The 25,843-nt window shown below is 42.6% G+C and overlaps 1 protein-coding gene across 4 annotated transcripts in view; it reads left to right on the top strand.

Annotated features, from left to right (window-relative positions):
- The window catches only part of ROBO4 (roundabout guidance receptor 4), a 255,040-nt gene that overhangs the window by 165,883 nt on the left and 63,314 nt on the right, over window positions 1-25,843 (top strand). For all 4 annotated transcript variants that reach the window (XM_075604310.1, XM_075604307.1, XM_075604308.1 and 1 more), the window contains 2 exons: window positions 7,232-7,339; window positions 7,783-7,924. In XM_075604310.1, the coding sequence (XP_075460425.1) occupies window positions 7,232-7,339; window positions 7,783-7,924 (250 nt within the window). The remainder of the gene's footprint in view (window positions 1-7,231; window positions 7,340-7,782; window positions 7,925-25,843) is intronic.

Genomic DNA, 25,843 nt, shown 5'->3' with positions numbered 1-25,843 from the left:
GTTCCCACGGGTGTCTGGGGGATCTCGGGTTGTCGCTTTAGGTATCCGGGAGTCCTCGGGTTGTCCCTGTGGGAGTCTGTGGGTCCCCGCGGCTCCCCGCTAGCCTGTGGTACCATTCCTGTATTTAAAAAAACAAAAACATGGCCTACATTTCAATAAATACTCCTCCCCCCACATAACACACACTATACAGTAATGTGCAAAATAACTATTATCCAGATATGGATAATAGATTATTTGCCCATTATTAAATAAAATATTAGCCAGGCAGCATAAATAAAGTAAATAAAAACCGTTCTACTTACCCCTGCCAACAAGGGCATCCTTGTAGGCGTCCATGTCCTCCAATGCCAGAAACAATACATCAAAAAATACAATCTAATGGCCCCTAGGCCCTTAATCACCTTAGCGGTTAATAACTGCTATAGTAATTAAGGGGTTAACCCACCCTCCCCCACTACTCACATGGGAGGCCTAACCACCCACCCTCAACCCACTATACCCACCCTGTACTCATTGAGTGGCATTGAGTGTAAAAAAATAAATGATAGTTTTATGTGGCGGCACAGGGAGTGGGTGTGTTGTGTATTGTTGTATATTAAATATTGTAATGGTTTTTGGTGGCCAAGGATGAGGCAAGTGGGGCTGATGTGTGTATATTTTTGTATTGTGAGTAGCGGTGGCTGGTGAAGGGGTATTAGCCCCAAGGATGTGTGTTTAGGCCTACCGGGTGGCTAGCGGGAGGGGTTAACCCCTTCATTATGTTAGCAGTATTAACCACTAAGGTAATGAAGGGGTTAACTCCACCTGCAAGCCCCCCGCAGGGCCTAAACACCGCCAAGGGCCAAGTACCACCTTCAGCCACCCCCGCTACCCACAATAAGCATGGCATTGATGGTTAACCGCTTCATTGCCTTAGCGGTTAGACGCTAAGGGAATGAAGTTGCCTGTAAATGCATTTTTCATTCATCTAATTCATGCCGGGGATCTCCGGTTGTGATATTAATGGATATCAGCTTCGGAGACTCCCGGCATCAATCTTACGCAGGAAAAATGTTCTCGGCAGCTTCTCACCACCTTCTTGCCTCTTTTTGTGGCGGGACAATTTGGAGAGGAAATCTCCATTCTAGAGAGGCGATCAGCCTCGATAAGCTGATCGAGGCTATTAGAATTGAGCGAGTTTGGGAAGCTGGCGCGTTTGGCATTTTTGCTCTTATTGCCAGCTTATCGGAGTTTGCTGAATTGCTGTAGGCTTTTTTGGCGATAAACGGCTTATCGCTGCTTACTGCGTGAGGCTCATAAACAGAGAGCAATAGAGAGGTTTTTAGTGCGTTCAACTTGTTCCAGCACTGAATTGTTTACTTAAGATATACATATCATCAAATACGTTTCTAATTGAAATGGCATTACTTTTGTTGTTCTTATAATAGGGGCAGGGGGTAACTGCTTTGCAGCTTATTCATAATTATCATAATTTACTTGCTTCATTAGTTGTCAATATTATTCTATCTCATCATTGGGTTCCAGCTGATTCTTCCAAAAATATTGAAATTACAAATTACAATTTGGTGTTTATTGCAAAGTAGCTTAAATTCTGAAGATTAATGTTGATATAAATTCTCAGTTCCAACAGAGAATACAATTGTGATGTAGTTTACAGTACATTAGTTATACAATTACAGCAATACAATGCAACCACTTTGTTTTTGATCTGGAGAGGTTTGCAGTACATTGCAAGCAAAACTGTCAATTCTTCAATAATTTGTTTTTATTACATATGTCTATGTTCTGTAAATGTGTGCCAACTGTACAAGCTTTCCCCTATGACAAGTGCTATCATTATTTATGCTTATGAAAATGTGCATTAATGTTTATAATGATACCTGAAATTACTATATTCACATTTCTTTAAGGCAGGATAAGCCCCCAAAATTATAATCAATAGCACCAAGGGCAATAGTGTAATACATATGTAACGGGTATTCCACCCCACCCAATCGCATATATAGTGTGGGTGAGTAGAACATGCAGTGTTACCGGTGTGGTGCGTATACCTGCAGGCTTACAGGAGGTCTGAGCCTCCGCTAGTGAGAGCCTGGGGTGAATCCTCTGGAACGTATCTTCTTTCAGCGCCTCCACCTATGTAGGATTCTATGGGAATGTAGAATGACCCTACATAGGAACCCACTTAGAAACCACACACACAGTGATTATATAACTAAGGACTTTACTAACAAATAATAATAACCTGTGTCCCTCTTACTAGGAGACACTAACAGTGACGTCTCGCAGGACGATTCCCCAACACTAGGTGATCCCACCCAGTGTCCCAAGAACCCCACCCAATGTCCCGTACTCCTACAGAGATAGTCAATGGGTGACTGCGCAGTCACTAAGAACCTCTAGGCCTGTTGGTGCACATATGATGATATAATACCTGCCGAGCACTCCGGTGCTCGGGCCAGCAACAATCTTCTCAAAGGGTCAGACGTGTGATGAATCCGTCGGATCCTCCAACCGAACTCCTTGCACGTGCGAACCGCTAGGGTGGTCCCACTCTGGAACCGTCTCTGTGGACCCCAACGTGGGTCCAACCGCTTCCACCGGAACAGCAGCAGCCGCTGTGTCCCTATCTATATAAGTGGTACTAACGTGACAGGACCCCTAACCTAGGGCCTGTCCCTGTAGTACAGCAACCTGTAGTGGCTTGGGGAACTCCTATGGCCGGTAGGGGGTAATGACCTGTCCCACTCCCCTAACTACCCAAGTCCCTTCAGCCTCACTACTTCCTAACTAGTCCCAGCGCCTACAGCAGCAAGCTGTAGCTCACTGGAGGCTGCAGCCAACGTGCTGCGCAACAAGGTGCCTGCCTGTCAGACCTCACAGCACTGCCCACTGTGACTCTGACAAGGCAGCACTCCAAACTAGGGGCCGCGTCCCTCTCTAGGACCTCCCTAAGCAGTTACCCAACCAACTAGTGGGGAGTTGGGGCCTACCTGGAGTGTGGGTACCTATATGGGGCAGAAGCTGCACTCGCTCCCCGCACCCTCTCTTCCCTACAGCTCCCTGACTCCAACTCTCTTAACTGCAGACTTCCTTTTCCAGCTCCCACTAATGTAAGTGGCAGGGTCCCTAACCTGAGGGCTGCCCCTGGCAACACTCACCTTACTGGGGAGCTGAGCTATCTCGGACCAAGGGGGTGCTGGCCTAATACAGGGGAGTCCCTCTCTCCTGCACCCTACCTCCTTCCCTTGTCTGCTCCTTCCTCTGACTGACTAGTGTGCTCTTCAGCCCGCGAAATGTATCCAATTCCTGTCAGACTCTTGGCCCTCATTGGCCACACTGTACCACCTGGTGTGCCTGGCCCTAAGCCTCATGGGAATTGTAGTCCCGAGGCCCTTACAATAACATTGGGGCCGCGTGCGCTCCTCCCCTCTGCCTACACTAACTCCTAATGGCCGCCGCAACCTTTCCTGAGCTATCCCTACTCTCGCGCGACTCTCCTGCGCTTTCCCTGCCCTCACGCAACTGCTCCCTGGCGCTAGGGTTCTCCCTGCGCATGCGCGAGCTATCTGGGCCGCCGGGGACCTACTGCGCATGCGCGACCCTGCGCAACATGGCGGCGCCCTCCTCGCTAGCTGCCGGGACCGCAGCAACGCGATCGCGGCCTTAGCAACGGCCCGATCGCGTCCCCGGCAACCAGCCTGCTCGCGGAGATAGCACGCTACTCCCTGCTCCGGCCCCCACCTTTGGAAGCAGCCGTCGGGTCCGTCGCTGGCTCCGGCGGCACCCGCGACCACGCTGCTCCAAGGGAGGGGGGTCTCTATGAGCTGCTGGAGACCAGGGTTACACATACAATGCACATCACTATGATCTCTTCCTTTGATATTTTCTATTTCAGCAATTACAGTACATAACACTTTATGTATTAATATTCCTGTTGGTGTATTCAGCTATCTCCAAAATTGACTTTAAGGCAGTAGACATGTAGGGGCCTATGCTAGTAGCCTTCATAAAACATCTCGCTGGGCCTGTTACCCTACCAGTTTTGTCAGTGTAGTTATCACAGTATTCATAAAGACTCTCAAGATCTGCGATAGCTACCCCCATCCCCCCCCTGCCGTCTGTGAGATTTAGCCTAGCCTACAGGTCAGTGTGGTGCTGGTTACCTGTGAGGGTCCAGGAGAGATGAGTTTCTGCGATTGTGGGGAACCGGACAGTCTTTAGGTGATCCTCGGGTTATTTTCATTGGTCACAGAGCCTCCAGTCACAGTAGCCTCCAAATGAGCAGGAGGCAGTCCCTACCATGACAGTCTTTTCTCCTATACTTCTGTCCAATAGACTGCGACTTAGTCATAAGTATGTAAAAGGATCTTTATTTGGTGCAGCCACTGTAGGTGGTATTACAGCATTGCATCCTTGTGGAGAAGGGGTTCTAGACCCCTGGATGGTGCGGCCAGCAGAAAATGTTGAGGCCTTGAACTATGCACAGATCTTGGTTCACTCAGCCCCAGGAGGGGAAGAGCTGGACTTAACTCCTTACCCCAAGAGGTGAAAGGCTTGGCTGACTATCATTTGGAATGCTTCCTCCCTAAAGCAGAAAGGGGAGGGCACAGGGTCTGCACCATTATTGGCTGCAACACAGACCCAGTGTCACCTCCCCTCCTTCCACTCAGGAAGGCTGGTGAGGGGGGGGGGGTAAACCCAACAGGGTAGCCTGCCACTGTCTGTAGCTATCAGAACTTACGTGACAGGGAGGCAGAAAGATAGTCTGGTCCAGCCATGGCTATAGCTAAATGCCTAAAACTGGCGAGGAGCAGCGATGTGATATTCGCCACTCTCAAAGGGTCTCATCCGTTGATCTGCAGTGATATGAGCAGGCCAGCTGCATAGAGAACTGCAAAGAGAGAACTGCCTCTCCCTGTACATATCTCACCAGCGATTGTAGGGTTTTAATAACATTTTTATTGAGAGTGTATGTGAGCAGGGGGTCTCCGGTGCAGATTCGCATTGATTTCATGACCAGGGACCCCCTGCTTCCCGAGATACAGGCCCCGTTATGGGGTGCCGGTATCTCCTATGCATTTAAATGTCCCATGTCATGTGACCAGGACATTTAATGCATAGGAGATACCAGCACCCCATAACGGAGCCTGTATCCCGGGAAGCAGGGGGTCCCTGGACCTGAAATCAACGCAAGTTCTGCTCCGGAGACCCCCTGCTCACGTACACTAGTAAAACATTTTTTATTAAAACAGCTCCATTACCTTAGCAGTTAGCTGCTAAGGCAATGAAGGGGGTTCAACTTCAATAGTCTGTTTATTGGGGGCAGAGGGGGTGAATGAAAGGGATAGTAATAATAATAATAATAATAATAATAATAATAATAATGATAATAATAATAATAGTAGTCCTGAAACCACTGGAATGGTTAATGAAAGGGCTAACATGTCCCTCTACCCCCCCCCCCCTGTAGGCCTAAACACACACCCTTGGGGTACTACACCCTTCAGCCACCCCCTCTGGCCCCAATAAAGAAAAATAAACACAACTCTAAAACCCACCTCCTCTATCCCCAACAACCCCTCCCCCCCAACACATACAGTAAAGTAATGGGCAACATAACTATTATCCAGATAAGGATAATAGCTCATTTGCCCATTCTAAATCACACATTAGCCAGCCAGCGTAAATAAAGTAAATAAAACTTCTACTTACCCCTGCCAGGATGAAAGGCGTCCTCATCACCATACTCCAGGTCCATGTCATCTGTTGGCAGCAAGAGAGCAATCAAAAATACAATCGAATGGCCCTTAATCACATAACCGATTAATAACCGCTATAGTAATTAAGGGGTTAACCCATCCTCCCCTGCTACCTACCCGGGAAGCCTAACCACCAACCCGCCACAAGTATCCCCACCCTCTACCCATTAATTGACACAGTAGTACATCATATCCATATAATGGAGGTAGGTGGCACCTCCACCCAGAGCTCACTCCTCCTCACCTTTTTAACTTGGGATGCCTTTTCACTTTGCTGCAAAGAACAGGATCTACTATGGTTCTTTCCCCTCATATAGAGGTAAAGGGAAGGGTTCACATTGTAGTGTAGGATCTGCATTAATGTTGGTTATACCTTGACGTGGTATGCAGGCTTATGACGCTTTGGCCAAAGGGTTTAACTAAATAACCAAGTAAATATTATTATTATTGAAGTATTTAAACTTTATACTTATTACTTTATATGTTTTGTCAATTGGATGTAGGATTGATCACCCCTGTCTTTTGTTGTATACATTTGCCACGCCCAGTAGCACTCTTTTTGACACTCTTTTTGACATAAATATATATTCATAATGTGGTGTGTAGGAGTTTGAGCTAGCTGGGAATGTGTGTGTTAACCATATAATATGGGCATGATGAGCCACTATAGCAGTCAATGGCCAACCTATAAAAAAAATAACCAAGCCGAAAATTACACAATTAAAGATATACACCACAACAATAAAAGAACTAAAAAGCTTCAACTACACATCAATAAAATTATTCTAACACCAAAACCGCAACAGAATAAAAATTATGTTATACCAAAATACTAGAATACAATTAAATAAACACCTAACCAACAAAACTATTCAAGAAATAAAACCGCTAACCAATCCTAAAATGTAATAAAAACAAGCCATCCAAATACCAAACAATTTAGTGAAAACAAAAACAGAAATAGGAAAAATAACAATCAATTGTAAACAAGCATTTGTCAAAAAAATGTATTGCCTGTCATTAAATGAATGTGTATTGCAATTTCATCTTACAATATATGCTAATTTGCTAAATTCTCTAAAATCGCTAGATTTGAACTATTCTACTTTAATTCTGAGACTATAAATTGGGCGTACACCATATTTCACTGAAAGTTTACTAATTTGGGAACATTATTAGGCCTGAGAGGCTTGTGGAAATAGCAGGGAATCGAGTTTCAGTAATGCATTGTTGCACATCTTTATTCGCTGTAAGTAATGTGTCCAAAGAATAAATAGATTCCTGCAACCAGACTTTCATTCTTGCATCATTGTTTATTTCTCGGTTCAAAACAATGGGGAAACATGCTAAATATATATATTTTTTCATTTAATTGTTGTACCAGTTCTAAATACAAAACAAGAAAAACTAGTTTATTATAATATAATGCCCTTGGATCGTTCTAATATTATATCTTTGATTTGTAGAGTTGCATCAAGCAAATAGTGCTCCTTTGTCACCTTCCATTCAGACATCAGGCCAGAGTGGCAGCGTGCCAAGCATTCGAAGCTTAGACATAAACCAAGTAAGCAAAGGTAAGTGCAGATGGTTACCAGTCTACCCTCAATCCACATGTATGTTAAACATGTAGTTTTCTTTGTCATGTGATGGGATGTGGCTAGATCCGTGTTTTCCAACTCTGGATTCATGGAACCGCAAATGTGCTTGCAAATGTATTGGTAATTCCTAATTGTTGGGTTAGAACAAGTTTGAGAATTATTATTTTTTTCTTGTTCTGCAAACACACATTTTAACCTATTGTTTATTGTAGCCTAATGAACAATTCACTTCTGTTAGTTAAGCATTTTTCACACTATGGTAGTCCTTGGAAAGTTGGTGTATGCTTATTTATGCCTTTACTGGTCTTTTTATGTTGTCCAATTAAAAGGACTATCAATCTTGTTTGCTCATTATTCTGCCTTTAAATATTCTGATAGACGAGTCTGAAAGACATTGCTTTTTTATTTGTATTATTCAGGAGAATATGCAAAAGTGATGAAGACTTTAAGCTCCCCTAAGATTCTTCAACACACCAGCTCAGTCAAAGTGATGAATCTCCTTCCACCACCACCATCTCCTCCTCCAAAGGAAGACTCAGATAGTGAAGACCAAGAGAAAATGTAAGGTTCTTTTATGCACGTTCTATACTTGTCACACTGTCGTTCAGTGTTTGTGTACACTCTGACACACGTCCACCGATGTTAGGGTTCTTAGCACAGTCTTCTAGGGTAAGGAATCAACTTCGGATTTGATGCTTGTATTTATTTTTATACAAACAGTTGTGCATTCAAAATGAACAAATAGTTGAAAGAAGAAAAGTCCTAGCTGTCCTTAGAGCTCTGGCTAAACACATGTTCAACCCTGACTGCACCACGTGGCTCCTCCGCTCACTGGTTAAACATACACCAATTTATAATTGCACCAGAGAAATCAGAACACGGGTTTCCTTACATTGACACACATTTACCAGGCATGCCTGCCTTTTCCTCAGGCTGTGGTAGGTATTGTACAGGTGAGGCTGTGCTCGTGGTAATTAAACTAATGTTCCAAGCGTTGGTTTTTCTGCTGCTCCCACTCACTACTGTGATCAACCGGGGCCGGTAAACCACATAACATATAAAAGAAGGGGGCGCAAGATAAAAACTTAATCAATATAATGACAAATCACTTTATGTAATCAATATTAAAAATGATGTGCTAACAGCACATGAAATATACAAGGCTATTTACAAAAATGGCACATTTCCCACATCACCGCTTCCTTAAGATGAAACTATATACCTCAGCAGTTGAAACTATTTGCTCCTAACCAGTCCTGGTTGGAGGCTTTGATGTTCGTCCATAATAGATTCACCTGAGCAAGCAGAGGAGCTCAAGTTGCACACCCAATGCTGCGTAAGGGTAGGGGGAAGGTGGGACTCACTGCCGCATCGTGCATCTGATGTGACAAGTCAGCGCAGAAACTCCAGAATACCTCAACATGTTTCGTGCTACAAACATTTTGTCAGGGGGTATCCTCGCACTCTAAAGGCATCCCTTTTACAGGGGATGCATCTCATTGCAATTCTTATTCTTATTGTGCTTTAAATCAATTATTCTTTTTAACTCCACCATATAACAACATACACAAAAATTATATATCATACATTAAAATTAATACACAAAATATACATCAAACATGATTATTTCTGCTACTAATACAAATTAACCCCTTCCTAGGACCCTTTAAATACTTATGTTTAACTTATATTAGGTGGATCCATGCAAAGCATACAGATAAAAAAAGATTGGTATTATATCCCTACTACACCATCATATAATAAGATATGTTACATAATGCATCATAAACAGCACAAATATTTCTTAATCCACCATATAAATTCATACATATTAATTTAACACATTAACCATAAATTGGGATGTACTTATCTAAAAATATATTAATATTAATAACCTATATAGAAAAATAATGTATATATATTCCTGTGAAAATGAATATTCCAATATTCCTATAAATATACGCACCTGATAAAAAATATATTAATTGTTTATATTACATATAAAAACCACTTATCAATTCAATTAAAAAGATAATGTTAAAGGTAGCTCCAGAAACAAACCTATTTTTTTTTATATATTTCCCATGAAACAGACAAATCATATACTTTAACAAAAATGTATATATTAAAAAAAAAATATATATATATATATGTACAAAGGCAGATGTCACTTGCAATAAAGGTAGAAAGCCGGTGCTTGTCCCATATAATATTGAATAAAATGTAGATTCCTTACCAGGCAGACCAGGAGTCCAAGACCACGCAGCAAGAACCGAGACAGCACTCAGATTGATATCAAATATAAATGTATTGAAAAAAAAGGCACATACAACCGACGTTTCGGTCCTGAAACAGGACCTTTCTCAAGGGAGTGCTTACCCTTATGTGACCAAATCCACCATTATATACCCAAATGCAACACCATTAGCAAACAGTGATAGGTTAACAACCTGCCCCTCCTCTCTGGATCAGCTGAAAGCAATTATACACAAAACGATCTAAATGACATCATTGCTATGCAATCTATAAGACCCGGAGTGTCTGTATGGGGGAACCCTTAAAGCAGAAGCCCGTGAGCATGCGCAGGTGTGCAATGTCAGGCGCGAGTGTAAATGTATAGACCCATGCGCCGAAATACAGCGTCTAGTATCGTCATAGCGATACCACAGAAGGGGGACCATCGCGCATATACTAATATGCCAAAGCACGGAGCGCGAGAGAGCGTTGCGCATGCTTACAGGGACGGAATATGAGCGCCTCACGTTGCCATGGCGATATAATACGGGGGCAGTCATTGCGCATGTATGCGCTGACAGTCTGAAACAGGGAGCGCGAATGGAAGCCCATTGCGCATGCGTGCAGGTATAGCATGTAAAAGCCAGAATAACTGGTAAAGTATGAACGCAGCTTAAACGCACAGCTTAAGGGTAAACTGAAAACATTAATGAGCATGAGATAATGCATCCTGAGGGGGCACAATACAGTGTGAACACCAAAGTGCTGAATAAAGATAAAAAGCAAGATATTAAAACCATGAGTGTGAAGGCAAGGAAGGGAAAGGAAAAAGGGGGGGGTTGAGAAGCAACATACAGGGCGACAAAAACAAAGGAAACTACAAAAGGATAATGGGAAAGGGGAAGGTAGGAAATGAGGGAAAGGAACCAGACAAATTAGAAAAAAATTAGAAAAAAAGGGGGAATAATAAACAATAAAGACCAATGGGTATACTGAGGGCCATGTCAAGGACAATGGCAGAAGTGTATAGGGGAGGCAAAAAAGGAGCGTATGTAAGATAAACTGATAAGGTTGAAATAATTAAATAAAGCAACTAAGTCTCAAGTCCTCGTTCAAGCCATAAGGTGACAATGTCCTCAGATCGTGAATGGCTTTGGCCTCCAACTGGAGCAGCAATCTGTCACGATCCCCACCACGTGTTGATAGGTTCGCTTGTATAATCGGCATACATTTCAGCGACGAAAGGCCATGACGGTGTTGTTTGAAATGTCTCGCCACTGGGAGGAGTTTAAGGTCATCATCAGCATTTTGGTCCAGGAGTGCCTTACGGATAGTTGACCTGTGCACAGCCATGCGTTCTTTCAGCATGCGGCTTGTTTTGCCTATATAGTAAAGGCCACAAGGACATTTAATAAAATAGACCACAAACTTCGACTCACAGGTCATAGCAGTCTTAATGCCGATGGATTTCCCACTATGTGGATGTGCAAAGGACTGGCCGGTCTGTAGAAAACCACAGTTGATGCATCCATGGCATTTGTATACACCAGGTTTTCGCTGAAGCCATGTTGTAGCATTGGCATATTTGGTAGTCGGATCAGCCTGCACAAACATATCCCTTAAGTTCCTTCCACGGCGATAGCACATTCTTGGTGGTGTCTGACAGATGCTCCCAATTTTAGGATCATTGGCTAGAATGTTCCAATTTCTTTTTATACTGCGTTTAATAAGATTGGACGAGGTAGTGTACGTGCTGCTAATGTTAATTGATTTGTTATCAATTATTTCTGTAGAAGGTAAAAGCAGGGAAACCCTGTCAATAGCCCGTACCTTAGTTAGGGCCACATTAACTTCCGATCTTGAGTATCCCCTATCCAAAAACCTCTTAGCCATTTTCCATAATGCATCTTCGACCAGCATAGGGTCACTGGTAATGCGTTTGACCCTTAGCATCTGAGAGAATGGGAGTCCTCGTTTCAGTGGTTCCAGATGGTGACTCAAAGCACACAGAAGTGTGTTTCTGTCTGTAGGTTTGTGAAAAATCTCAGTCGCTGGTCTACCATCTTTTTTATAGACCACTGTGTCTAGAAAGGAAATACGGTCCAGGCTGTAATTAACAGTAAACCGAATCGTTGACGGTATCGAATTCAAGTAACAGATAAATTGTGTCAGTTCCTCCTCCTTTCCACGCCAAATTAGGAAGATGTCATCAATGTAGCGGGTGTAATGAACAATATTGTTGGAAAAAGGGGCATCGTTAAGCAAATGCAGTTGTTCATAGCTATCCATAAATAAGTTGGCGTATGCCGGGGCCATATTAGAACCCATCGCAGTCCCTGTTTGTTGAAGGAAGAAATCCCGTTCGAACCGGAAAAAGTTCTTATGCAGTATAACATCAATCAAGAGGAGAACAAATTCACTTGGAGGCCCATCATATCCCACAAGATGGGAAAAGTGATCCCGAATGGCCTCCAGACCCTCAACATGTGGGATATTGGTGTAAAGGCTGGAGACATCCATGGTTACCAGAAACATATCTGAGATGTCATATGCTATCATGCCTAATTTGGTGATAAAGGCCGTGGTGTCCTTCACAAACGATGACATATTCGCAACCATAGGTTGCAACAGGTGGTCCACAAATTGAGAGAGTGGGTGACAAAGTGATCCCATTGCTGCAATGATTGGTCTGCCTGGCGGGTTGACGATGGACTTGTGCACCTTCAGAAGTACATAGATAATAGGGACTATGGGGTGGTCTTGGGACAAAAAAGTAGCGGTTGCCTCCGATATCCATGAGTTGTTAACTCCTAAGCGGATGATGGAGTCTATTTCTTTTTTATAGACAGAAGTAGGATCGCATTTTAATTTTTTGTAGTGATTGGTGTCCATTAATTGTCGCAAAATTTCAGCTCGATAGTCAGTATAGTCCATCAGGACAATACCCCCGCCTTTATCAGCCGGTTTGATGATAATCTTGTCATTAGACTTCAGGGATGCGATAGCCTGTTTCTCTTCGACGGAGAGGTTGGAGAAACTCCTTTTGTGTTGTTTGATGTTATTACGAGTATCTTTACCCAGGAGTCCCATAAAAGTGGTAATGCTGGGATTACTCACAACTGGATCAAAGGTGCTCTTAACCTTAAGTTTTGTATCAACATAGGTCATCTGATCAGCAATAGTAGGTACTACCGCAGTTCTAGAGAAAAAATCCTTAAGACGTAACTGGCGATCTATTTTGAACATGTCAATTTCCCAGCGGAAAGGGTCCTGTGAGGTGGTCGGGACAAACGACAGTCCCTTCTGGAGAACACTGATCTCTGCGGTTGTGAGGAGGTGTGACGACATGTTGTAAATCACTTCCTCCTGGGATGTCCTCGCTGCTTCTTTGCCTCTCTTTCCAAGGGACCTCTTCTTCCCGGTACCTCTCCTGACCGCTCTCCTACGTTGGAGTACGGAATGGGTGGCTTGTGCGTACTCGCTGTGCCGCCACCTAAAAAAGGATCGGAGTGTGTCCCTTCTGGGGCATACGAGAAATCTGTGTCACTCGTGTTGTTACCAGTGCCTGTTCCAGTACCTGGAGTCTTCTTAAAGTGTGAATAGGTTCTTCGCTGGGCACCGCGCCCAGTCCCAGGTTCGTGTAGTCCAAGAAGCCACCTATAAACCCGCTTGTCCTTGTAATCGTTGGTAACCTGCTTAAGTTTCTCATGTTTGTATTTCGTTAAGCTGTCACGATATTGGTCAAGGGTAGTTTGAATTTTATCAGTCCAGTCTGTAGAGGTATCAGAGGCAAGTGTCTCACTGTGTCTATCCGTTATCACCTGTATCTCTCTCTTAAGTCGTGAGATCTCTTTACTGGACTGCTCTATGACCAGAATCATAAGGTCATAAGAACACTTATTGAGGATACCAATCCACTTTCTGCAGAACTCAGTGTCTGTTCGACCAATTGTTGGTTGGTTTTTAATATGGAAACCTCTAGGGATCAGTTTCTCCCTATGATAGTGTGACAAGGTTACTCCATGCAAAAAGAAATCAACCTCTCGTTTTTATAGTTTTATAAGGTCATTGTAGATATCTGACGCCTTGTCAGAGCCCAAAATTGCCTCAAAGGTCTCACTAAATCTAATCTTGGCAATGTCAGATTCACTATAACTGACACTGTCAGAAATGGTAGAAAAAACTCCAGTGATGTCTGGAAAATCTTCCATCATAAATTGTCACTCAATAAGGGATTGTAAATAGGTAACAAGAGAAAAAGTATATATAAGTGACACTCCGTGAAACACAGGGGAGTCACAAAAATGAAATTCCAGGTGGATGCTCATCTCATAGTGTAAAATATGTACAAAGGCAGATGTCACTCGCAATAAAGGTAGAAAGCCGGTGCTTGTCCCATATAATATTGAATAAAATGTAGATTCCTTACCAGGCAGACCAGGAGTCCAAGACCACGCAGCAAGAACCGAGACAGCACTCAGATTGATATCAAATATAAATGTATTGAAAAAAAAGGCACATACAACCGACGTTTCGGTCCTGAAACAGGACCTTTCTCAAGGGAGTGCTTACCCTTATGTGACCAAATCCACCATTATATACCCAAATGCAACACCATTAGCAAACAGTGATAGGTTAACAACCTGCCCCTCCTCTCTGGATCAGCTGAAAGCAATTATACACAAAACGATCTAAATGACATCATTGCTATGCAATCTATAAGACCCGGAGTGTCTGTATGGGGGAACCCTTAAAGCAGAAGCCCGTGAGCATGCGCAGGTGTGCAATGTCAGGCGCGAGTGTAAATGTATAGACCCATGCGCCGAAATACAGCGTCTAGTATCGTCATAGCGATACCACAGAAGGGGGACCATCGCGCATATACTAATATGCCAAAGCACGGAGCGCGAGAGAGCGTTGCGCATGCTTACAGGGACGGAATATGAGCGCCTCACGTTGCCATGGCGATATAATACGGGGGCAGTCATTGCGCATGTATGCGCTGACAGTCTGAAACAGGGAGCGTGAATGGAAGCCCATTGCGCATGCGTGCAGGTATAGCATGTAAAAGCCAGAATAACTGGTAAAGTATGAACGCAGCTTAAACGCACAGCTTAAGGGTAAACTGAAAACATTAATGAGCATGAGATAATGCATCCTGAGGGGGCACAATACAGTGTGAACACCAAAGTGCTGAATAAAGATAAAAAGCAAGATATTAAAACCATGAGTGTGAAGGCAAGGAAGGGAAAGGAAAAAGGGGGGGGTTGAGAAGTAACATACAGGGCGACAAAAACAAAGGAAACTACAAAAGGATAATGGGAAAGGGGAAGGTAGGAAATGAGGGAAAGGAACCAGACAAATTAGAAAAAAATTAGAAAAAAAGGGGGAATAATAAACAATAAAGACCAATGGGTATACTGAGGGCCATGTCAAGGACAATGGCAGAAGTGTATAGGGGAGGCAAAAAAGGAGCGTATGTAAGATAAACTGATAAGGTTGAAATAATTAAATAAAGCAACTAAGTCTCAAGTCCTCGTTCAAGCCATAAGGTGACAATGTCCTCAGATCGTGAATGGCTTTGGCCTCCAACTGGAGCAGCAATCTGTCACGATCCCCACCACGTGTTGATAGGTTCGCTTGTATAATCGGCATACATTTCAGCGACGAAAGGCCATGACGGTGTTGTTTGAAATGTCTCGCCACTGGGAGGAGTTTAAGGTCATCATCAGCATTTTGGTCCAGGAGTGCCTTACGGATAGTTGACCTGTGCACAGCCATGCGTTCTTTCAGCATGCGGCTTGTTTTGCCTATATAGTAAAGGCCACAAGGACATTTAATAAAATAGACCACAAACTTCGACTCACAGGTCATAGCAGTCTTAATGCCGATGGATTTCCCACTATGTGGATGTGCAAAGGACTGGCCGGTCTGTAGAAAACCACAGTTGATGCATCCATGGCATTTGTATACACCAGGTTTTCGCTGAAGCCATGTTGTAGCATTGGCATATTTGGTAGTCGGATCAGCCTGCACAAACATATCCCTTAAGTTCCTTCCACGGCGATAGCACATTCTTGGTGGTGTCTGACAGATGCTCCCAATTTTAGGATCATTGGCTAGAATGTTCCAATTTCTTTTTATACTGCGTTTAATAAGATTGGACGAGGTAGTGTAAGTGCTGCTAATGTTAATTGATTTGTTATCAATTATTTCTGTAGAAGGTAAAAGCAGGGAAACCCTGTCAATAGCCCGTACCTAGGTTAGGGCCACATTAACTTCCGATCTTGAGTATCCCCTATCCAAAAACCTCTTAGCCATTTTCCATAATGCATCTTCGACCAGCATAGGGTCACTGGTAATGCGTTTGACCCTTAGCATCTGAGAGAATGGGAGTCCTCGTTTCAGTGGTTCCAGATGGTGACTCAAAGCACACAGAAGTGTGTTTCTGTCTGTAGGTTTGTGAAAAATCTCAGTCGCTGGTCTACCATCTTATTTATAGACCACTGTGTCTAGAAAGGAAATACGGTCCAGGCTGTAATTAACAGTAAACCGAATTGTTGACGGTATCGAATTCAAGTAACAGATAAATTGTGTCAGTTCCTCCTCCTTTCCACGCCAAATTAGGAAGATGTCATCAATGTAGCGGGTGTAATGAACAATATTGTTGGAAAAAGGGGCATCGTTAAGCAAATGCAGTTGTTCATAGCTATCCATAAATAAGTTGGCGTATGCCGGGGCCATATTAGAACCCATCGCAGTCCCTGTTTGTTGAAGGAAGAAATCCCGTTCGAACCGGAAAAAGTTCTTATGCAGTATAACATCAATCAAGAGGAGAACAAATTCACTTGGAGGCCCATCATATCCCACAAGATGGGAAAAGTGATCCCGAATGGCCTCCAGACCCTCAACATGTGGGATATTGGTGTAAAGGCTGGAGACATCCATGGTTACCAGAAACATATCTGAGATGTCATATGCTATCATGCCTAATTTGGTGATAAAGGCCGTGGTGTCCTTCACAAACGATGACATATTCGCAACCATAGGTTGCAACAGGTGGTCCACAAATTGAGAGAGTGGGTGACAAAGTGATCCCATTGCTGCAATGATTGGTCTGCCTGGCGGGTTGACGATGGACTTGTGCACCTTCAGAAGTACATAGATAATAGGGACTATGGGGTGGTCTTGGGACAAAAAAGTAGCGGTTGCCTCCGATATCCATGAGTTGTTAACTCCTAAGCGGATGATGGAGTCTATTTCTTTTTTATAGACAGAAGTAGGATCGCATTTTAATTTTTTGTAGTGATTGGTGTCCATTAATTGTCGCAAAATTTCAGCTCGATAGTCAGTATAGTCCATCAGGACAATACCCCCGCCTTTATCAGCCGGTTTGATGATAATCTTGTCATTAGACTTCAGGGATGCGATAGCCTGTTTCTCTTCGACGGAGAGGTTGGAGAAACTCCTTTTGTGTTGTTTGATGTTATTACGAGTATCTTTACCCAGGAGTCCCATAAAAGTGGTAATGCTGGGATTACTCATAACTGATCAAAGGTGCTCTTAACCTTAAGTTTTGTATCAACATAGGTCATCTGATCAGCAATAGTAGGTACTACCGCAGTTCTAGAGAAAAAATCCTTAAGACGTAACTGGCGATCTATTTTGAACATGTCAATTTCCCAGCGGAAAGGGTCCTGTGAGGTGGTCGGGACAAACGACAGTCCCTTCTGGAGAACACTGATCTCTGCGGTTGTGAGGAGGTGTGACGACATGTTGTAAATCACTTCCTCCTGGGATGTCCTCGCTGCTTCTTTGCCTCTCTTTCCAAGGGACCTCTTCTTCCCGGTACCTCTCCTGACCGCTCTCCTACGTTGGAGTACGGAATGGGTGGCTTGTGCGTACTCGCTGTGCCGCCACCTAAAAAAGGATCGGAGTGTGTCCCTTCTGGGGCATACACTGGCGACACAGTTTATTACACTGCGGCCAGATCCGCAAGCCGGGAGATTTCCCGGCTTGCTAGTGGCCGCCCCTCGGCGTGCCGCGCGTCATAGACGCGCGGTCACGCGTCTTCGGGAGCGTGCGCCCCCTGCACGCGCGTCCAGGGGCTCCCCGAGGGAGCCCTGGTGTCCCGCGATCGCGGGACAGCGGCAGGGGGTTCCGGGGGACCCGGCGGACCCGGCAGCGGTAGGGAGAGCGCCCCGATCGGAGGGCGCTCTTCCGCTGCTTCGGCGCGCGCCCGTCACTCTCGGGCGCGCGCCAGGCTACTGCTGCGGCACAGAACGGGCAAATGCTCGAATAAACTGTGCCGCAGCAGTACGAGAAATCTGTGTCACTCGTGTTGTTACCAGTGCCTGTTCCAGTACCTGGAGTCTTCTTAAAGTGTGAATAGGTTCTTCGCTGGGCACCGCGCCCAGTCCCAGGTTCGTGTAGTCCAAGAAGCCACCTATAAACCCGCTTGTCCTTGTAATCGTTGGTAACCTGCTTAAGTTTCTCATGTTTGTATTTCGTTAAGCTGTCACGATATTGGTCAAGGGTAGTTTGAATTTTATCAGTCCAGTCTGTAGAGGTATCAGAGGCAAGTGTCTCACTGTGTCTATCCGTTATCACCTGTATCTCTCTCTTAAGTCGTGAGATCTCTTTACTGGACTGCTCTATGACCAGAATCATAAGGTCATAAGAACACTTATTGAGGATACCAATCCACTTTCTGCAGAACTCAGTGTCTGTTCGACCAATTGTTGGTTGGTTTTTAATATGGAAACCTCTAGGGATCAGTTTCTCCCTATGATAGTGTGACAAGGTTACTCCATGCAAAAAGAAATCAACCTCTCGTTTTTATAGTTTTATAAGGTCATTGTAGATATCTGACGCCTTGTCAGAGCCCAAAGTTGCCTCAAAGGTCTCACTAAATCTAATCTTGGCAATGTCAGATTCACTATAACTGACACTGTCAGAAATGGTAGAAAAAACTCCAGTGATGTCTGGAAAATCTTCCATCATAAATTGTCACTCAATAAGGGATTGTAAATAGGTAACAAGAGAAAAAGTATATATAAGTGACACTCCGTGAAACACAGGGGAGTCACAAAAATGAAATTCCAGGTGGATGCTCATCTCATAGTGTAAAATATGTACAAAGGCAGATGTCACTCGCAATAAAGGTAGAAAGCCGGTGCTTGTCCCATATAATATTGAATAAAATGTAGATTCCTTACCAGGCAGACCAGGAGTCCAAGACCACGCAGCAAGAACCGAGACAGCACTCAGATTGATATCAAATATAAATGTATTGAAAAAAAAGGCACATGCAACCGACGTTTCGGTCCTGAATTAGGACCTTTCTCAAGGGAGTGCTTACCCTTATGTGACAAAAACCACCATTATATACCCACATGCAACACCATTAGCAAACAGTGATAGGTTAAAAACCTGCCCCTCCTTTCTGGATCAGCTGAAAGCAATTATACACAAAACGATCTAAATGACATCATTGCTATGCAATCTATAAGACCCGGAGTGTCTGTATGGGGGAACCCTTAAAGCAGAAGCCCGTGAGCATGCACAGGTGTGCAATGTCAGGCGCGAGTGTAAATGTATAGACCCATGCGCCGAAATACAGCGTCTAGTATCGTCATAGCGATACCACAGAAGGGGGACCATCGCGCATATGTATACTAATATGCCAAAGCACGGAGCGCGAGAGAGCGTTGCGCATGCTTACAGGGACGGAATATGAGCGTCTCACGTTGCCATGGCGATATAATACCGGGGCAGTCATTGCGCATGTATGCGCTGACAGTCTGAAACACGGAGCGCGAATGGAAGCCCATTGCGCATGCGTGCAGGTATAGCATGTAAAAGCCAGAATAACTGGTAGAGTATGAACGCAGCTTAAACGCACAGCCTGAGGGTAAACTGAAAACATTAATGAGCATGTACATGCGCAATGACTGCCCCGGTATTATATCGCCATGGCAACGTGAGACGCTCATATTCCGTCCCTGTAAGCATGCGCAACGCTCTCTCGCGCTCCGTGCTTTGGCATATTAGTATACATATGCGCGATGGTCCCCCTTCTGTGGTATCGCTATGACGATACTAGACGCTGTATTTCGGCGCATGGGTCTATACATTTACACTCGCGCCTGACATTGCACACCTGTGCATGCTCACGGGCTTCTGCTTTAAGGGTTCCCCCATACAGACACTCCGGGTCTTATAGATTGCATAGCAATGATGTCATTTAGATCGTTTTGTGTATAATTGCTTTCAGCTGATCCAGAGAGGAGGGGCAGGTTTTTAACCTAACACTGTTTGCTAATGGTGTTGCATGTGGGTATATAATGGTGTTTTTTGTCACATAAGGGTAAGCACTACCTTGAGAAAGGTCCTGTTTCAGGACCGAAACGTCGGTTGTATGTGCCTTTTTTTCCAATCATTTATATTTGATATCAATCTGAGTGCTGTCTCGGTTCTTGCTGCGTGGTCTTGGACTCCTGATCTGCCTGGTAAGGAATCTACATTTTATATATATATATATATATTGTTATCTCTGCAATCCAGAGTTGTTAGGGATTTTATTGTTTTGGATTATTTACTATGCAGTGAATAGATCAAATATTGTTCCCTCTGAAGGAGTTTTAGTTCTCTGTCGTCCCTTATAGGGTCTCAAACCACTATCTCTAGGCCCTTGAATTTTAACTCCTCAGTGGACCCTACATGACAATCAAAAAGTGTTGCGCAAGGTTATGCAATTTTTCCCCTCGTCCAATAAATGTTTAGCATTCCTTATGCCGTTCATATGTTCACCTATATGTACTTTTAGCGACCTTATAGTCTTCCCAATGTAATACTTATTACATGGGCAGGTGATCATATATACAATGAAGTTGCTACGGCAATTAATAAAATACCTAATTTTGTATTCCTTCCCAGTACAACAATCTTTTAAAGTTTTCTCCCGTGACATGAAGTGACAAATTTCCCACATGTAAAATTACCTAGTGGTTTATTCAAAAATTGTGTACAGATGCAGCGGCCGTTATCCGATCATTTAACGGGTTGTATTCCTTTGCACACCCCGTGCTGTTTTGAGATTTCTTGACATTTTCCCACCTTAATATGGGAGTTTACTAGTGTTTTGATCGAGTGCAGAAAATTGCATTTTTGTGTTGTCTGCAATACCGTCGAGAAACTCAAATGGGCGATTGCGAGTTATTGTCTTAAAAAATCTAATTGCAATTCAACCTGTCTTTTATTCCTGTACAGTACTTCAAATGTGTGTGTAATTGTAATTTGAAGATGAAAAATATGAGTTCATACTGTATACAGTACAGTACATGGGAAAAAAGTTCTTTCTGAGGCTCCTGAGCTTTTAGCCATACAAAAATTCTCGAACTGTAGAAGATTTAAAATATGAACACACACAACAAAAAGTATTTTTAAATGTTTTATTTGTACAGGATAATAAAGTTAAAACGAATAATGCAAAAATAAACCCGCTCTCCTTCCGAATGTAAAATATATAATCCGCACATGCGTTTATGTTTGAATGCATATGTGTGTCATCACATTTCTGTGCATGCGTGTATGTCAAATTGTCAATTGTATCCGTTGTACATTAGTACTGCTCTTTGTGTATCTACAGTACTGTACTGTATATAGTAAAACACTGTTTATGGGATACAGAATACTGTAGTTATATACTGCAGTATATCAATGAGACATTTTTATATATTTAAATACATTTAGAACTTTACGTTACAGTATGTTTGGGATTTAAAAAAAATTATTGTGTAATGTATGTCAAAGATTAACATTATTTAAACTACTATACAGATACACAGATTCCCAACAAGCTCTGAGAAACCCCAAACATTACCCCATAATATATATATATATATGTAAATATGTGTCCAAAAAAGTGCTATTGGGTGTGGCTAAATGTATACAACAAAAAACAAACAAAGATGCCCAAAGCTACTGCCAATGTGACAAAAATACACAGTGCAATACCTATATATTCTCTTATATATTCTTAAATGTATGTAAAGCGAAAATGTACTTAAAGTGAAGCACTACCTTTTTTCCACTTATTGATGCATGTACTGTACTGCAATCATCATATACGTGCATAACTGATGTAAATAACGCATATGTAACAGGCTCTATAGTCTCCCCGCTTGTGCACAGCTTCGGTACAGGTAGGGAGCCGGTATTGCTGTTCAGGATGTGCTGACAGGCGCATGCGCGAGCTGCCGTTTGCATATTGGGCGATATGTCCTTACTCGCGAGTGTACTTAAAGTGAGTGTCCTTAAACCGGGGTATGCCTGTAATAATATTTTCTTGGTTATTTAGTTAAACCCTTTAGCCAAAGCGTCATAAGCCTGCATACCAACATCAAGGTATAACCACATTTGCAGGTCCTAACACTAAACTGTGAACCCTTCCTTTTACCTCTGTATGAGGGGAAACAACCACAGTGAGTCCTGTCCATTCAGCAAAATGCTAAAACCTCCCAAGTTAAAAAGGTGGGGAGGGGTGAGCTCTGGGAGAAGGGGCCACTTACCCCCAAACAACAGTTAGGAATTAAATTAACACACACAATCCCAGTTAGCTCAAACTCCAACACCCATTACATCGTGTGTGTGTGTGTGTGTGTGTGTGTGTGTGTGTGTGTGTGTGTGTGTGTGTGTGTGTGTGTGTGTGTGTATGTGTGTGTGTGTGTTTGTGCGCAAAAAGAAGTGCTTCTGAGCATGGCAAATGTATACAACAAAAGACAGGGGTCTTGCAGGTAGGGACGGAAACATTGATTTTTAAAATAAATATTCTACTATTTCATCCACGTTTGTGCTCGCTCAAGCTCCTTATTCTGTTTTTTTAAACTAGACACTTTATAATGTTTTATTTTGTAAATAAGTGTTATAATTTTATTCATGCACTTTTCCTTACATATGGTTATACTTTGTCACCTCTTAGCTGTCATGATGTCCTAGAACATGTAGACATTACAATAGGTCCATAGTTGTATTGTGTGTCACTCAGCCAGTTGCATTTTGGCATAATCACTTTACTTGTGATGTTTTCTATGTCAGACTAGCCTCATTATGTTGCTGCTCAAGTATGTGCATCTCAGAGGGTAACATTAGGGATATTCCACAATGGGCCCAGTCCATCGTAAGCATCTCCAGGTCTTCCTATAGCAGGATTGGGTAGAAGAGTTTCCGCAGGTAAGTATTTAGATATCCTACTGTATAAATATAGACTCATGAGCTACTCGGATTCACAAGTTGTTTTCTTTGTTATACATTTTCGAGGGCCACCGTGGCCCCTTGAACGGAGCATAGAAATAGCGTTAGGCAATCAAGCTCTTTATGGACATTGCCTTGGGTGAGTATTATTTCATCAACTTCACTCTCAAGTATATCTATTTCCTTTCCCAGGGCAGAAACTTCCTGCTTTATGTCAGAGAGAGCCTTCCAAAGGTCTGATTGGAAAGTCCGTTTTATATTGTCGAAGAGATTTAAAATATTTTATTTAGTAAATGGTTGTTGAGAGTCCTAAAAGAAGGTGGATTCTGCAGCGGATTTTGAGCTCGTGCATTTGTGTCTGCGTGAGCGGGTAGGAGCTGCCATCTTATTACAGGATGTCCTGACTTTTTTTTTTTTTTAAATAAGAATGTGCGCTTTTTTAAGGTGAAAAGCCATGGCACAAGGGCAAGAGCTGTCAGAAAGAATGGTCCAGGCATTTTTATCTGGGCTAAATGGTCACCAAATAGTATAAAGAGACTCGTCGCTCTGAGGAGAAGCGTGATCAGATAGCCATATTGATCAAAACCACACAATAGTGTAAAAGTAGAAAAATTAAATGGCTTTAAGGACTTCAAAAATAAAACACATATGTCACTTTCATGCAGAAATCTATTTAGTTGTTTGTTTATTAGAGAAATAGAAAAACATCTGTTGTCTTCTGTGCAACCATCCTCCGCATGTGTGGGGATTCTCCCTCCACAGTTTTGCCAACACACACCAGACCTTATCGGTTCCTATCTGCCTCTCTCGTCTTCACTCATGGTTAGCCCAGGTCATACAGTATGATAGAATTAGATTATGAGTGTTGCAGTATTTTTGTTATGGAGAAGATGCTTAAATTATTGTATCTTTTTGGTGGACACAGGTTCAGGCACACAAGTTAAGCCTCAATATTGATCACCTTCAAATAGAGGTCACAGAAAACATTTATCTCCAAGAAAGTGAAGGCAGTTCCTCAAAGACTAGATCTAAGGATTATAACAATATTTATCAACTTTGCTTTACTTAGTGGATGTTAAAGGACTATATTCCCCTTATCAAAAGAAGGCAACGGAAAAATAGCACATCAATGTCCTCAAGTGAGAAAGATTAATGAACAGTTTAGTTGGTTATAAAAATATACAACTTTATTTATACATACAGTATATATATTTTTAAAGTTATATTTCACAAGTCCGATAAATACAGTATTACAAAATAAACAAACACACAACAAAATTGCATTATTTCAAACCATGCGTCTCACAAGAAAGATGTACTAAAAATGTCCCTATTGTTTTCTTAGCAATAAGTGGCCATTTGATATATAAGAAAAAACAGATAGGGGCGCAAACACAACCAGACATGTCCATGTCTGGCAGGTATGGGGAGTCGATCTAAGCCTTCGGCATTTGCACAGATATCCACAACACACAAGGAAAATGTTCATAACAATAACCAGTTCCTAGATGATGATTTCAGCTGTGAAGACTCACAGCAGTTCCTGAAGCTAGAATAACTCATAGTCCCAGCATGGTGTATCAATGAAACACTGGTCCACTAAACAGGTTTTTTTCTTTTCTTTACTTACTGCTATTATGCTTTTAGTAAACTGCAGTACTGGCATGCTTGATACAGATACAGTATCTAAAATAAGTTTACCAATGTGCTTTGAACTATTCTGCTTATTAACATACAGATGCAGAGGCCGTTATTCGAACAAATCACGGCGCTGTTTTCGTGTGCGCTGCTGTACTCCACGCGGCAGTAACGCCGCCAATCGCCCCAGGCACACGTGTTTATCGCGTTTGCTTTGTTGGAATTTCATGGATTGTGTGCAATTATATGCAATGAAATGAATGAATTGTAATGTGTACAGTACTGTGCTACTCTGCTACTGTGTCAATTTCAGGTGTTTAAAAACCAGAACACTATAATGCAATTTTCTGCACTCACCTGCACTCGCGTCTAAAGGCTGTACGGTTAGAAGGAATCCCGCGCCATGACATGGGTATTCTGAGGTATACACCACGTAAAGTGTTTGAGTAACGGCCACTGCATCTGTTTTAGTTCTGCATCTGCGTTCACAATGCATCCTTAGATTGGTTTTCACCACATAAATTTTCTTGAGATAGGGGAAAAATTGCTTCACAGCATATTGAATAGGGCCCAAAGTTGCTAAATGGTTACTTCAAGTTAATGGCACTTAATGTGCTAATGCTTCACATCATTTAGTAACGTTGGTCTTATATGTTTCAGCATGAAGTGACATAAAGGGGGATTTCTCCTTTTAGATGCTATAATGGGATCCACGTTACAGGCTTTCGTTCAGTCCTTAAATTAAACCACAAATCCTGCTCAGTTCAAAATCACAGTAAAAATAGATTCGTAAACCAGATGTGTTTTAGTTTAGACCCACAACCAAGTTCTTTTGAAATCTGCTATGGTAGCAAATGTCTTTATTTAGGTTGGAATTTAAGATTTTCCATATAGTTATTATTGAAAATTAATCTAGGTCTTTTACATCTTTGGATGTTTAACATTTTATTGTCTTCTGCATTCCTAGGTGTTTGCAGACTCTTAATTTAACAGCTTTTATCCCTTGGCAGGCATCGTAGCTCAAGATCAGTTCAATGCACTGGCTGATGTTTTATTGGCATTTGACTCATTCAAAGTACAAAATGTCAGACAATAACAAGTTAGGCAGAAGTACTATTGAAAGAAAATGTCTATTGGCATGCAGCATGTGAGCTGGAGTCTAGAGAAATGGCTCTGGGATGATGAAAAAGTAACTGTCACAAAAAATGACCTTAAGCCATTTATAGGGAATTGAAACAATTTGCTACAATACGTAGGTAATTTAAGAGATATCTCATTTGTTCTTGAGTAATCAGATCATTACTTAAGGAAATTGATTTTTTTCTTCATGTGGAATTAATTAAAAGCAACTAG

The sequence above is a fragment of the Ascaphus truei genome, chromosome 6 (genome assembly GCF_040206685.1).
Source record: "Ascaphus truei isolate aAscTru1 chromosome 6, aAscTru1.hap1, whole genome shotgun sequence".
NCBI classification, from domain to species: Eukaryota; Metazoa; Chordata; class Amphibia; order Anura; family Ascaphidae; genus Ascaphus; species Ascaphus truei.
The sequence above is the reverse complement of the archived record's forward strand: the minus strand, read 5'-3'. Positions and strand labels throughout refer to the sequence as shown.